At 50.3% G+C, this 14,888-nt stretch overlaps 1 protein-coding gene and 1 long non-coding RNA gene across 4 annotated transcripts; one reads left to right on the top strand and one right to left on the bottom strand.

Annotated features, from left to right (window-relative positions):
- Positions 1–848: 848 nt before the first annotated feature.
- On the bottom strand, positions 849–9,113 carry LOC134470500 (uncharacterized). 3 transcript variants are annotated; one of them, XR_010039432.1, is made up of 3 exons: positions 8,930–9,113; positions 6,315–8,729; positions 849–5,535 (listed from the first exon to the last, which is right to left on the bottom strand). It is a non-coding gene; the product is annotated as an uncharacterized LOC134470500 (long non-coding RNA). The 3 variants fall into 3 exon arrangements; XR_010039433.1 differs by having other exon boundaries at positions 849–6,411; positions 7,299–8,729; XR_010039434.1 differs by having other exon boundaries at positions 849–6,407; positions 7,299–8,729.
- A 113-nt stretch (positions 9,114–9,226) lies between these two features.
- On the top strand, positions 9,227–14,451 carry Foxe1 (forkhead box E1). The gene has a single exon (XM_063224977.1). The coding sequence runs from the start codon at positions 9,917–9,919 to the stop codon at positions 11,039–11,041; it is 1,125 nt and encodes a 374-aa protein (XP_063081047.1). The 5' UTR covers positions 9,227–9,916; the 3' UTR covers positions 11,042–14,451.
- Positions 14,452–14,888: the final 437 nt, after the last annotated feature.

The following is a 14,888-nucleotide window of genomic DNA, read 5'->3' as shown; positions in this document are numbered from 1 at the left end:
TGCCCACCAACGTGGCTGCAGTTTCGTGAGAGACTCTGAGCCAGTCACCCACTAAACCACTGCCAGATTCTGAACCCACAGAAATTTTGGGATGATGATTGTTATTTTATGGTAGTAATGTTGAAGTAATGTGTTATGCAGTGAAAGATAATATATTCTTACTTATGAGGGAAATGCAAATTAAAGTACAATAAGATAACACTATACTCTCACTACAATAGGTAAAATCAAAAAAGCTAAACAGTCAAGTGTTTGGTAAGGCCATAAAGCAATAGCAACTTTTGTATCCTACCAGTGAAAATGAAAAACATAGCCACTTTGTGAAAACAATCTGGCAGTTTCTTACACATAAAAACATAAGGCTACCATATCGCCCAACATTCCCCTCTTACTACCCAAAGAAATACAAACAGCCTTCACAGACTGATACACAAAACCCATAATAGCTCTGTTTATGATAGCCACAAATGAAAATTACCCAGTGCTCACCAACAGGTGAAGGAATAAACAAATTTTGGTGTATTCACAATACACCACGTAGTGGAATATTTAGCAAAAAAAGGAAAAGGAATAGACTGTTGATATCACAACAGGGATAAATGTCAAAATAGTTACCCCGTAAGACAGTATAGACTAGGGTGCATTATTTCATTTGTATAAAATTCTGTAAAACTCATCAATACTAACAAAGTAGGTTATTGATTACTTTCTATCATGTATAGAAAGGAGCATGAAGAAACTTAAAGAATATATATGCTGACTATCTTGATCATGGTGAGTTGCAAGACATGCTTGTGGACAGTTGATAGCACTTTATTAGGAGTCATAAAAATGTTTGTGGCCTCATAAATCTTATACTTAGAAATTTGTCTTAAGGACACATCAAAAGAAATAAAAAGCTCTTTATACAAACACATGCCTGGCAACACCATTTATATCAAAGATGCTGGAAATTACCTAATTACTCAGCTACAATGAAAGGGTTAGATCAACACGAGACGATTTCATTCACAATTATAGTAAAAAAAAAAAAGTGAGAAGCAACATGAGGTTATGTTTACAAGATAATGCAAATGCACCATGTATAAAGACCACAGAATTGTACACATATCATGGCTATACCTATGTAAACATACACTTTCTGTACATATGTAAGAATACAAAAGAGGAAAAAATACAGAACAGAAAAACTTAGTAGGTGAATGACAGGTAATTGGCATGTGGGGAATATTTTCCTTGCTTTATCTCTTGTGAAGTTACATGTTTTCATAACAGTTTTTAAAATGTCTTCTTGTTGGTTTTGGCTCGGCCTCCTAACCTAGGGATTACTGAAAGACTTGGGTCTGTCAGCTATTGACACAAAGGCCTCAGTATGGTCAGCTACAAGCCAGTCAACTTACTTGTGTCTTATAAAATAAAGTGCTGAGCTAGCTAGGGTGTGATGTGAAGGATACTGTCTTTTCTTCCTTGGTGAAAGTCCTGTTTCTGTTTATCTCTTTAGGCTGTTTTGGTACCATAAATGACAAATCTAGAAATCCAGCTCTCCAGGGCAGGGTACTAGGAGGTGGATCAGCAAAGAGGTGGAGCTGCTTGCCTAACCTGAGTCAGCCTTGCTTACTCACTGGGTAAAGCTTTTGTCAATCATCTCTGTCCAGCAAACACCCAGAAGATGAGAATGTGCCACAAATCAGATACAGGAATATATCAGAAAGGCTTTGTGAGGTTAGAACTCTAAAACCAGAAGTAACAGAAACCTGCAGAGGGGTCTGAAGGGTGTTGATTTGATTGCTTCAATAGCTTATTTCTAGGCCCCTACTTTGGTTATAAGGTTCTAAGGCACAGCCCAGCCTCTGGGACATTGACCTCTATATGGCAGCTGACTGATGGCATCTCCCAAACTTTGTCACCCCATCTCCTAGCCATTTCCAGAGAGATCCTTCCTCTCCTCCCTCTCTCTTCTTTCCATTTCCACAACTTTTCCAATTCCACTGACCCAGAACCAGGTTCCAGCAGTTCCAGTGTTACTGTCCCACCAACCAGGACAATTTGGCCTGGCAAGGAAGGCAGGGAGCCACACACACCAGCCTAAAGAGAGCCCAACAGCAGTCCCTCACCTCCTCTTTCTCCTGGTTTATGTCCAAATCCACAAAAGGAGGGCAAACTCAATTTTCTTATCCATCCCCATGGCTTCCTGGGGCTCTGCCCTGTGGGCTGAGCACAGTGAGCATATGAGAAGCACTTCAGGGCTGAGGACTATGCCTCTGAACCCAGAGGCCAGGGCCCAGCCCAGTGCTGAAACTTTCTCTCTCTTTCTGCCAAAAGGCAGGGACAGATGTGCCCAGAAAGAGGCTGTGGTTGCATGCAGATCCACTGCAAGTTTCCAGGACACCAGGAGATGATGCTGCCCGTGTGAGGTCCTCAGACCCCAGCCCAGCAGAGCCCAGTTACCAGAACTGCTTCTCTAACACAATTTCTTATCTCTAGAATCCAGGATCATTCCAGTGTCTCCTGTGTTCAAACCTAGGGTAGAAGACGCTGTTTCGAGACCGAATCTTTCCTTGTGTCCACTTATCTCTGACAAGGCCCCTGATTCTAGATCCCTTTATAGCTGCCCACCCACCCAGGTGGCCTTTTTCCAGTTACCTTCCAGCTCTAGTGAAGTTTCCCTGGATGAATCCCTAATGCTCAATGACAGGCCTGATACACTAATGACCGGGGCTGATCACTAATGTGTTTAAATAAAACAAACGATATGTTTTAATAAAAATAATTTATCATAGTAAAAGACATATGGCCATTGAATCCCTCAACACACTCTCCTCACTTTGAATACACCGATCACTCTTCCCACTTCCTGAAGTAGCTCTGGAATTCCCTGTTCATAAATATCTTTACATGGTGTGATCAAAAATAGTGCTGCCACCAAGAGCCATCCAACAGGAAGGCAGGCTGTAAAAACATTACGGCACATCCTCATCTACCTTACTCACTGGATCCAGCACCGTGAGACTTCTGGTTCTTCCTCAAAAGCTAAATGACCATGAAAGATAAATGTTTTGAAATGAGGCCACCATGGCAATGCAACTAAAGACACTCATAAAAGAGGACTATTAGAAGTGCTTCTCAAAATGGCACAAAACGTAGGATAAGCATTTGAAGTGAGGGAGGGGGTATTTTGGGGAAGATTAATAGTAATTACTTTTACTGTAATGATTTTAAATTTTTAAATATTCATATTTATCACACTGTATATTAATTATAGTGATTCAAATATTTATGCTAAAATGTTATGTATGCGTAAGTCAATGTTATTAACCTTCAACAACTCTTGCAAACATCAGTAGTCTCCCATTTTATAGACTGAAAAACTGAGACCCAGAGTGGAAAAATGACTGGATCAATATTGTGCAGCCAGGAAGACACTGAGAGAGGCACTGAACCAAGATTGAGTGACTCTGAGTAACAGGCTTTCACAGAAGGGTCTCGTTGTCCTGGTGACCTGGGTGCCAGAGGCATAAAGCCACCTTTCTCATCCTCAGTCTGCAAAGGTCTGCATTCCCCCTCCAACCCTCTCAGGCCTCTTTCAGGGATCCCTCCTTGATCCACTTGGAGCACCTCAAACACTCCCTCTTTGGCCTGTTCCATCTTGTTTGGATTTTAGTTCTTGTCACATATGGTGTGAGGCAGCTATTTGGTGACATGACTGTCCGACTATCTGTGCACTTCTCTGAAGTCCTCAGACGTCCAGATGTCTTCAGATGCTAAGGGAGGTAAGACCAAAAGAGAAGGTAGGGGTGGCAAGCACCTAAATTATGGAAGGAGGACCCCAAATGCCAGGCCTGGGAAAGTGCTCTTGATCTGGTGGAAATATTGAGGGACTCCTTAGGCAGAGACAGAAGCCTCAGACGTGTGGCAGAAGTGTACTGAGGAACCCTTCTCCCCTTGCCAGCCCAGTTACGCAGAGCCCACAGAGATCCAGGAGAGCAGGATCCAGACACTGGGCTCCAGAGCCCTGGATGGATGTCCCCCATCTCGCCACTCTGCGCTCTCCCCTAAGGTGGAAGAGCCTTTCCTAGGCAGCCTCACTGGCCGAGTGTTCAGCCAGTGCCTGGCTTCCCACCTTTATTCTGTTGTGGGGAATTAGTCCAGAGAGGAGGGACAGCTAGCCAGAGGCTAAAAGGCTTCAGAGACAGAGAGGCACTTCCATGACTCCAGACAGAAAGAGGCAGTAAAAAGCAAAAACAGGGCCAGGGATATAGTTCAGAGGCTCAGTGCCTGCCTGGCAAGTGCAAGGTCATGAGTTCGACTCCAGATACTAAAGAAAATAAACAAACACTTGGAAAGCTGGGCAGCCTGCGGTGGTGCCCAGCAGCCGACCAGCCGGGCTGCGGTCCTCTGTGCAGCTAACCAGCCCGAGGATGATGATGGTGGCTCCTTAGACGCCTGGGTTGCTCATGGTGAGCTGCACTAGCCACGAATGTGCTGGGTAGGTGGAGGCAACAGGATTAGGCTGGGGAGGGGGCTCACGTCACCTTCTCTTCCGGCACCTCAGAGGTTGAATGAGAAGCCAATTTGGGGAATCCCTTGTTTACAGGGGAAGAGAATGGTCTCGGGCCTTTTACAAACCAGGACCTCTGCCTTGACATGAACACCCACGGTCTTCTGTGTAAATTCTGGGCTTCCTGGCATCCCGGAGCCGCACACAACGCTGGGTGCCAGCTGTAGAAATGCGGAGGCTCCACGTGTCCGAGAGTGGACCCTGCACCAAGACTCGCGCGACTGGCCACCAGCCTGGGGCAGGGGACACTCGGGGTCCTATTCTCACCATCACCTCCGAGCCCCCTACCCCCGGCACAGCTTTCCCAGCAAGTCCACCTACACTCGAGCCTTCACGCCGGGCGACCCGGTCCGATGGGACCAGAAGCATTTAATGCCTTGAGCTTCTCGCTCTGGGGTTGGAGACACAAAGAGCGCCCTGGGGAGCGTGGGGAGCTAACTGAGTCACGTAGTCAGTCGCCTGGAGCCCGATTTCCCCTCTCCGCGCCGCAGCCAAGTTCCAAAGAAGGCTGGCTCCCGCTGGCCACCGTGCTCCACAGTCTGGGGACTGCGTGCATCGGCCGCTCAGGAAGCAGTCTGCACTGCCACAGAAGTTAGGGAGGGCCGGGTAAACAAGGAGAAAGGCTGCGAGCGGGGTCTAAGCAAGTCAGCAGCAGCGAGAAGCTGGGGTTCCTTTCTGGACCCCAACCCCCGTGTCCGGTGCCACAGCGACAATAATTCCACTCGCAATGTTTAAGCAAATCCTTGGTGAGAAAGCATGTTGAAGATCGGTTGCTTTCTGAACCACATTGGGTTGCACCGCTCAGAGAAACAAGAGTCCACACCAGTTGAGGGCTCAAAATTTCCAGTTAGACTACAGAAAAAAAATACTTTAATCAACCATTAATTCTTCGACAAGAGTATCTCATCTCGGTCCACAAGACAGACGTGCCTCAATTTTCCTTAGTGGTTTAACTTTTTCCACGAGGACGTTTCGACCTGAAATCAATTTAAAAGACCAAGAAAATGATCGCCAGTAAACAATGTACCCCACTCCATCCTTGGGACTCCCTGGAACAGAGCTGGCAAGTAGGGGCTCCCCACTTTACAGAAGAGGAAACTGAAGTCTAAGAGGGGCCCAGGATGGCTCAAAGCCGCTGGGTAGTTTATGAGCCACTGGAGTTTGAGGTCTCTCAAAGCAACGCAGAGCTGTTGTACACAGATGTCCACAGTGGTCCATAAGATGTGTGTGACATGGTTCTTTGTGGCAGTGTCTTGCTCTGAAGCCCTCTATAGGACCACAGAAACCAGCAACCCACTGAGATCCCTGGACTGCTGCTGTATGAAGATTCTCAACCAGATCTGAAAGCGTCCAAACTCAGGCTTCCTGTTGCTGCTGGGTCAGAGTGCGGCCCAGGTGAAGAATTAAGCAAAAGGGAAGCTCTGAGATTTCAGGAAAAAATGAAGATGCCATTGGGCCAGGGTTAAGAGCCAGAAGCACTATTTCCCTTTCAGCCCTCTTCTCCCCCACCAAGACATTTTTGCCTTGTTTTTGTTTGTTTTTCTTTTCTTTTCTTATGTATTACAGTGCTGGGGTTGGATCCTAGGACTTCCTATAATGCTAGACAAGTGCTCTGCCACCCAGCTACACACACACACACACACACACCTATTCCCCCAGCTCTCTCTGCAAGTCTTGAAGCAAGTCCTTTCTGTGAGGGGCCCAGCCTCTTCCAGCTTTAACTTCCAAGATCTCCTTAAGTAGAAAAGTGGGCTACCTCTGTGTCTGCAGGCAGAGACGTCTGGGCCAGGGCAATGGAGCAATTTCCTGTGACTCCTTCGGATTCTCCTGTTCTTTATTTACCAGCTCTCTAGCTTCAAAGCAGAAGAGCAGTTGTTACAGAAAAGCTTCCAGCATCTTCTACAGAGCCTCAGTAACTCCAACACACAGACACACACACACACACACACACACACACACACACACACACACACCCCGCACATTCAAAAGCCCTGTGAAGGGTCGGCTTATGCTAGGGGTGTAGGACCACTAGAGGGAAGCAGATGGAAAGAGCTTATCCCGCCACAGCCATAAGAGTCTAACTCTGCTGGACTGAGAGAATAATTTCCAAGGTCTGGAACAGCATCCTTACTTTTCAAATGACTCTCAACTGTTTGACCCCCAGCACATTAAGAGAGAAGGAGTTAACTATTTTGCCCTTTCTCAAGAAACTGAGAAGAAAGTAAGGGGACAACCAGATCGTAGCCTCACACTGATTGGATATCTATGAATGGTTTTTGATCCAAACGGGTAAACTGTGATTTTTACATGCAGCAAATCATTCAATCTAAACTTTACACTGCACAGTCACAGACTCATCAAAGTACAGAATTTTTAAATGCATTATTTGATTTAAAAATGTATGAGATAGAATCTTAGGGTCTTTTGTTCATTAAAATCTTAGACTCATGATCTTGCAAATTTTAATCTCAAGAAGATAAATCTTGGTCTGGAGCAGAGGAAACAGCTGGATAGTAACAAAAGTTGAGAGAGAAATCAGAATTCTAGATGAGGCTACGCACGGGAGACTCAGAGGATTTGAAAATTCTGAGCTGTGTAGCCTTTTGTCCATAATCACTGGAAGTCGAAAGCACAGAGTCATAAAGCCAGAGGACCAATCATTACAGCACACCACAACGAATATTAGAAGAATTACCAGAATAAGATTTTTGAGCTACAAAGTAGTAGTTCCAGTACTCACATGCGGGAATTGAGGAAGAGTGTTGTAGATTTATAGGACTCAAATCTTCCTAAATAAATTCAAATTGAATAACATACACTTTAAAGCTGAAAAAAATCTAAAACTAGAGAAACAGCTCTGGCATCATAGTTTCAAACTATGTTCATCATAGGAACAAAACCCTAGTCCTAGCATATTAATGTATAACCAATGGGCTTTCAGACCTGGCCCAGGAGTTTAAAAGCCACAGGAATATGGTGATAGTGAAAGAATTTTATAGAATCGCCTCCTTTGATTTACGGAATCACGTTACAATAATACTCCAACATTTAAAATCTGAAAATCCAAATCTCAGAATCATAGAAATACAAAGAATCAAAGAACTTATATTAAAAGTTCCCGATGACATAATTCGGTTAAAATAAAATTATTTTTTTAAAAAAATTCTCCTTTGGAAACATAAAATAGGAGGCAACATGAATTTTTGCTTTTTCCTCACTTCAGATGGCAGTTGGTGGTTTTGTGCCGCTAATGTAAAGCCCAAATGCTACAACCCCTTCTCGGAGCAGAGCAAGGATGTGCGCTTTTCGCGTCTCTTTCCCGATGGCAGCAGGGGTGGACTCAGCTCGTTGAAAAAAAAACGGGCTAAACCTTCAGAAGGCAGTACCACCCATTTCAGACCAGAACCCTCCACTTCGGATACTCGGGGCTCTCGAGGCACCCTCCACTCGGATCTGCATCTACAGCTCCCTCTGGAAAGCGCTGTGCTAGCTGGAGCTTCCGGAGCAGTCTGCAAGGCCCTAAAGGTGGAAGCGATCTCCTCGGAGATGCCGGAGATCCCGTAGATCGGTTCCAGAAGTCTAGCCAGGGGTAAGGCACAGGTCCAAGAATGACCGCAGAACTAACCCAGGTCAGTGCCGCGGGAAATCCGGGTTAGCGCCGAGTTCGGCCTCTGGGGATAACAGGAAACCTCACTGAAATCAGACACCCCCAACCCTGGGAGACGCACCTACCCGCGGGAGACACCCCGCATGCGGGCCGTCAGTCCCAGCTTTGGGAAGGGGCTGTTTGCCCATTTCGGGCGCGGGCGTGGTAAAGGGTTGAGCTACCTGAACCCCTGCCGGAGTTGGAGAACTGAAGGCAGGGGTGACAGCAAGAGGGTGGGTCGGAGCTAGCGCCCATCATCATTAAATCGTGCTTCGCTCTTCATTATATTGAGAGAGTTTGATGAAAGTGTGGAAGGGCTTTCCCTGAACATTGTCGACGGAAGGAAGGACTCGAGATCCAGCGCCTTAGAACTTCGAGGAACCTGGCATCCTTAAAGGGAAAGTGGCTCGCTCACACACAGCTGGGAAGCGCAATCCTAAAAGAGATTCGGGTTGGAGGCTCCTCTAAGCGGGATGTCACGGTGCGCTGGGATGGGGAAAATCATCGCTTTCCAACTTGAGACTCCTGGATGAAAGTTGGGACTAGAGTGAGAAAAGGGCAGAGAAGCCGTGACCCAGGCTTGAAAATCATTCTGAAAGGCGTAGGGAACGTCTTTCCAGTTGCTCAGAACGTCTCCCTTCCCATCCTCCACCCAGCAATAACCACGTGCCCCCGACGCGGGTCAGTTCTCCCGCGGGATAGGAGAGGCGGCCCCTTCCTTTCACCTGTGTTCCTGCCTCCGGCAAAGGCAGAAAAAATCCAAAATTCCCTTGAGATCTCCCAAGCCGGTCCTTGGATTCCCCTGGCCTCAGTTTCCCCGTGGGCGCGTGAGGAGGGGGCTCTCCAGCACCTCCAAGTGCCCACCCTGCTCGGACGTCGGCCCAGCTCCCGCTGCGCAGCCACAGCGGCTCCTACCTGGGGAGGTGCGCCCAAGGCTGGGGCGGAGGGTGGGGGCGGCGAGTCAGGGGCGGGCAGGGAACCGGCGCCGCCCCACGCTTCCTGGGCCTTTAAGGAGATGCCGATGAAGGGAGGAGTTGGTCCAGCTGTGTGTGCGCGCCGGAGCACCTGGCCAGCAGTTTCCAAAGCTGGAGTCCCACGCTGCGGAGCGGCGCAGTCGCTGGTCGTTCTGCCCGGTTCGCACCGCGACCTTACCACTTGGCCTCGCCTCTGCCCCCGGCTAGGCTCGTCGCTTCGGCCGCAGGGGCGCGGCATGAGCACCCCCTGCCAGAGTGCCCCGTTCCAGCGCTAACCAGCCTCGGCCCTGCAGCCTCCTCTTGCGCACGTCCTCGACGGTTGTCCTCGGTCTAGAGCTCGCCCAGACCAGCTGCGGCCGCCCCGACCCGACACCCCTCCCGGAGCCCTTGGGCGCCGGGCGCCAGCGCGACTGCAACCATTCGGCCAGCGGGAGCCCAGTCCGGATCCCAGCGCCGCCGCCGCCCCGCCTCGACCTCCAAAACTCGGCCGTCGGTGGCAGACACAACCGAGCTCCTGTCCCCAGCGCGCCAACCCGCAGAACGTGGGTGCCGAGCCCCGTGCGTCCCGGCCCAGGCAGCACTGCGCTTGGGCCACGCTGCGAGGATTTCCAGAGCTCTCCACCGACGGACAGGAGTCTCTCCGGAGCGCGCGTCGTGGGCCTGCAGCGCCCAGAGCCGGCACCACACAACCCTCGGCGGCGGGCGGCGTAGACGCCGGGCGCGCGGGACGGCTGAGCCATGACGGCCGAGAGCGGCCCGCCGCCGCCGCCCCCGCAGCCCGAGGCGCTGGCGGCCGTGAAGGAGGAGCGCGGCGAGGCCGCGGCGGCGGGGCCGGTGGTCCCGGCGGAGACCGGGGGCCGCGGCGCGGGCGGGCGACGGCGCAAGCGCCCCCTGCAGCGCGGGAAGCCGCCCTACAGCTACATCGCGCTCATCGCCATGGCCATCGCGCACGCGCCCGAACGCCGCCTCACGCTGGGCGGCATCTACAAGTTCATCACCGAGCGCTTCCCCTTCTACCGCGACAACCCCAAGAAGTGGCAGAATAGCATCCGTCACAACCTCACGCTCAACGACTGCTTCCTCAAGATCCCGCGCGAGGCTGGCCGCCCGGGCAAGGGCAACTACTGGGCGCTCGACCCCAACGCCGAGGACATGTTCGAGAGCGGCAGCTTCCTGCGCCGCCGAAAGCGCTTCAAGCGCTCGGACCTCTCCACCTACCCGGCCTACATGCACGACGCGGCGGCCGCCGCCGCTGCCGCTGCCGCCGCGGCTGCTGCCATCTTCCCCGGAGCGGTGTCGGCCGCGCGCGCGCCCTACCCGGGCGCCGTCTACGCGGGCTACGCGCCGCCGTCGCTCGCCGCGCCGCCGCCCGTCTATTACCCCGCCGCGTCGCCTGGCCCTTGCCGCGTCTTCGGCCTGGTTCCCGAGCGGCCGCTCAGCCCAGAGCTGGGACCCGCACCGCCGGGGCCCAGCGGCTCCTGCGCCTTTGCCTCGGCTGGCGCCCCCGCTAACACCGCCGGCTACCAGCCGGCTGGCTGCTCGGGGGCGCGGCCGGCGAACCCCTCCGCCTACGCGGCTGCCTACGCGGGCTCGGACGGCGCGTACCCTCAGGGCGCGGGCAGCGCGCTCTTCGCCGCGGCCGGCCGCCTCAGCGGACCCGCCTCGCCCCCCGCGGGTGGCGGCAGTGGCGCTGTCGAGGCAGCCGTGGACTTCTACGGGCGTTCCTCGCCCGGCCAGTTCGGAGCGCTGGGGGCCTGCTACAATCCCGGCGGGCAGCTCGGAGGCGGCAGTGGAGGGCCCTACCATGCCCGCCACGCTGCCGCCTATCCAGGCGGGGTGGATCGGTTTGTGTCTGCTATGTGAGCCGAGAGAGCAGGGACAAAACCGCATAGATACCTCGGCTGGCCGCACGAACTAAACTTACTCCCGCCTTGAGGACAGAGCTAGAGAGAGGACAAAGTTGGGCATGTGACAGGGAACTGAGAGCTTCCTGGCGCACCTCGTATACACCTGGTTTTTCTTATACGTGTGAGGATGAGAGACTGCCACCCGGTTCTGACTGGCACAAAAGATCCAAGGTCAGCAAAGCCCCCAAAGACATGCCTCTGTCACTGTACCGGGAAAGGTCCTTGGTGACACAGGGCATGGGGAAATGTGTCTATGCCAAAATTCTGGATCTGATTGATGGGGAATTGTAGTGTCACCCTTCCTTTGGCTGCGTAAAATCGGGCCCTTTTTAATTGGTTCGGTCCCATGTATCTTTTACCATGTTACTACAATGAAAGGCTGGGTTTCTTAAAGTGTAGAGGAGAAAGAAAAGAAAGAAATTCCCTGTTCTTATTTTATAAGAGAAATCTACTCCTGCTGACCTGGGCAGCTGAGAATCACAGGCCTAACGGCAGTCTACCTAGCCCAGCATGACCCTCTGAACCGTGCCTCAGTTCCCACCCACAACACCAGAACCTTTAGCCTAAATGCTATGCAAGAGGCATTCAGGATTCTACCCGCTTACTATTCTTAGGATCCCATCATCTTGGAAGCCACCCTGTATATTTGGCAGCATTTGTGGGTCACCCAAGGCTTCGGAGTAGCCACCCTAAGCCTAACCCGCGTTCAGGGAATTGGTACCATCATGGCAAGCACCTCACCTAAAATCCTAGGATTAGCTCCAAGCAGCGATTATACTTTTGAGCAGGATGTGCCGGTCATTGCTACTACTGTCCCATCATAAATCTGGTTTTCTGGTGAGGCAGACAGAAATACATTCATCCTTTGTCCAAGACTTCTTTTCATCAAGCAGTCCTGGATCCAGTGGGTGAACTCAAATTCAAGAAAAGGAGAGGATTCCAGGGAGCCTGTGAGCAAGGTCTGTCAGTAGTAGGGTTAGCTCTTCCATCCTGGTGCACTCTGTTACACCTTAATGGCCTCCCCATTCATAAAAGGAAAGAGAAGAATTAAATTTGGTGACCAGCATAGTGTGTTTCAGAGAGAAGCCAGACTTTTAATTTCATTTTGTATCTTGTTTAAGCAGCAAGCTCACCAAAATCAGAAAATCTAATCTGGCCTGTCTTGAGAAATCTGTTTCATTTCTGGGGTGAAATTTTCCAGTGTTAAATATTTCTCAGATTTCTGCTTACAGATTTTGGACAAACCTGAGTATTCAGGTGAAGTGAATAAAAATCACTGCTATCACTGCAGGAATGAGAAGTGTAGCCCAGGGATACAGTGTTTGTCTAGCATGCTCAAGGCCCTGATTTCAGTCTCTAGTACAAAACTTTAAAAAGGAAAGAAAAATTGAACAAGTGAGTTCTGGCAAGAGAAACTGAGCCTCTTTTTGCAAAGTTTTCTTGGTGGGAAAGAGCAGGGTTGTGAAAAATGTATGAAAACCATTATTTTTATGTTTTATTTTGGTGGCTGCACTGTCCTTTTTACAAAGACATAAACTTGGTTCAGCCCAGATGGGAATTTGTCTGAATTCATGCTATCCAATATAAATACAGTGTAAGCCACATATGTAATTTAAAATTTTCTAGTAGCCACATTAATAAACAAGTGAGATTAATTTAATAGAATGTACTTAACCCAGTATTTCCAAAATATCTTTTTAGTTTCTAATCAACATAAAAATTGTTAAGATGTGTCCCCGTGTCATCAAACTCTGGAGTGTATTTTACAATTGTAGTTCATCTAATTTTGGACCAGCCACATGCCATGGTCAGCAGCAGCCTTGGCTGATTACTACCACTAAGGACAGTCCAGGTCCAAGTGCTGGTCCTTCTGGCTTTGGTGGTGGTAAATGACCACATCAAGGCAGATGGCAGCTAGAGAGGTGGGCTGAGATTCCAGATGGATCCCTGAAACCTTGGGGATGTCCCGGTGTTAGGCCTCTTTCCTCTTCCGGGGACTCTTCCAGGCATGAAATTCAAGGGTTCTGCCAGTGCAACTGGACTGGCTGGCCTCTGTTCCTCCTCGGAGGGCAGGATGCAGGGAACATTGAGAGTCAGACCTTCACACGGGAGTTATGCGTTTGGCTTGGGAGACCCCAGTCTCAGACTGGGGCTGGAGAACAGGTTTGCACCTAGTAAATGTGGGAATTACCCCTCTTGTGTTTCCTAATCACCAAGTCCAGTTCTTTGACACCCCATCACCCCGTCACCCCGTTCGCCCTAAACCAGTCCCTTTGCCAGTGTCCTCATCTGCGAAATAGGAATTTGAGGCTGTGACCTCAGAGGGTCTTCCTGACTTTAACCCAGATAAGAGAAGTGAAAAATGCTTTGCAAACAGACAGGCATAGGTGACCAGGAAGGCTTTTAAAAACAACCGCAGCCTCTTCAGAAAACCTCTGGGAGCGTCAGGACAAAGCCTAGGCCCAAGAAAGGTGGGATGGGAAAGGGCGTCTATGTCCTACTCTCTCTCCCTGTTGGCTTGAGCGACGGATGAGATTATGCCCAAAACTAGGGTAGGCGCCAGGAGAGAGGATGTGGTGGGACCTGGGAGTGTGCAGCGGCCACCGGCAGGACAGGGAGGCCTGCGAAGGGTGGGAACAGAGCCGCCGGCTAGCGCGCCTGCAGGAGCTGCCGACCGACCCTGCGCCCCGGGCCCCGGGATCTGGAGAACGCCCCACCGCCGCTCCTCGGGTCAGTCTGAGTCCAGGATGGCTGACCGCAGAACGCTCTACTCATCTGGGGTCCGGGAGACTGGAGGTGCGTTTCTTTTTAGCTTTTCTTCCTCGTCCCTCTATGAACCCGGAAAGATAGCTTGCTCCTCTCCAGCACCCGCGTCGTGTGCAGGCGCCCCCGGGGTGTGGGTAATTACATGCGTTCTTCCCTAATTGCCCAAGGCTCGTTAGAATTCGCCCCAGAGCTGTACCATTTATTTTCTTTCAAATTAACGTTGCTTTGCAATTAAGCTGGGGAAACCAGCAACAAAAGCCGACTTGGCCTAAGGTCGTTTAGTACGAAAACGGATTAGGGAACCTTCTTCCCGATTTGAGCGCTTTGGCGAAATCTTCCGGACCCCAGAAGCGGGGCGAGTGTCGTTGGCAGCAGCCGTGACCTCCACTAGGGCGATGATTTATGTCCCCCAAAGAGAAAACAACCTCGTTGAAATATCTCTTGGACACTTTGACCTGAACTCCGTACCGAGGATATGAGGCTGCCTAAGGCGGTTACAGTTTACCAAATGCATTCATAAATGTAATCTCAGTACTAAGAGCTCTGTGAAATGTTTCCTTTATTAAAATTATTTTTCTTATTATAACAACAGGATGTGTTCATTGTTTTAAAATAAAAGGAAACAGGAGACTGAGAAAGGAGGATCACCAGTTAGAGGCCAGCATAGGTAACATAGCCAAAGCCGGTCACAAAGGGAAAGAAGGGGGAAAAAAGGGGAAAAAAAGAAAAAAGAAAAAAACACGTAGTTTGCCCAGACAGCACAGACAAGACTTCGGAATTCTGAATTCTGGCTTTGTTTTTGTGATACTTTGAATCAGGTTCCTTCCACAGGCCTTGGTCTCGCATATCTATATAAGTAGGAGTCAGGCTCTTTCCTCTTTATATTCTCTGGCTACCCTTCCTTCCATCCTCTGGATTCAGGGAGCACTTGTGCCAGGGCCAGGAGAGGATAGGTGTAAGAAGGGAGCCTTTCTCCCCGTCTGTATTGCAATAGAGACTGAGGCCCAGCAGCATGAATATCCATTGCTTAAAAGTTC

The sequence above is a fragment of the Cavia porcellus genome, unplaced genomic scaffold (genome assembly GCF_034190915.1).
Source record: "Cavia porcellus strain 051 isolate PalLab524CR breed Dunkin Hartley unplaced genomic scaffold, mCavPor4.1 scaffold_1, whole genome shotgun sequence".
Classification (NCBI taxonomy): Eukaryota; Metazoa; Chordata; class Mammalia; order Rodentia; family Caviidae; genus Cavia; species Cavia porcellus.
This window is presented reverse-complemented; position numbering and strand designations above follow the sequence as displayed.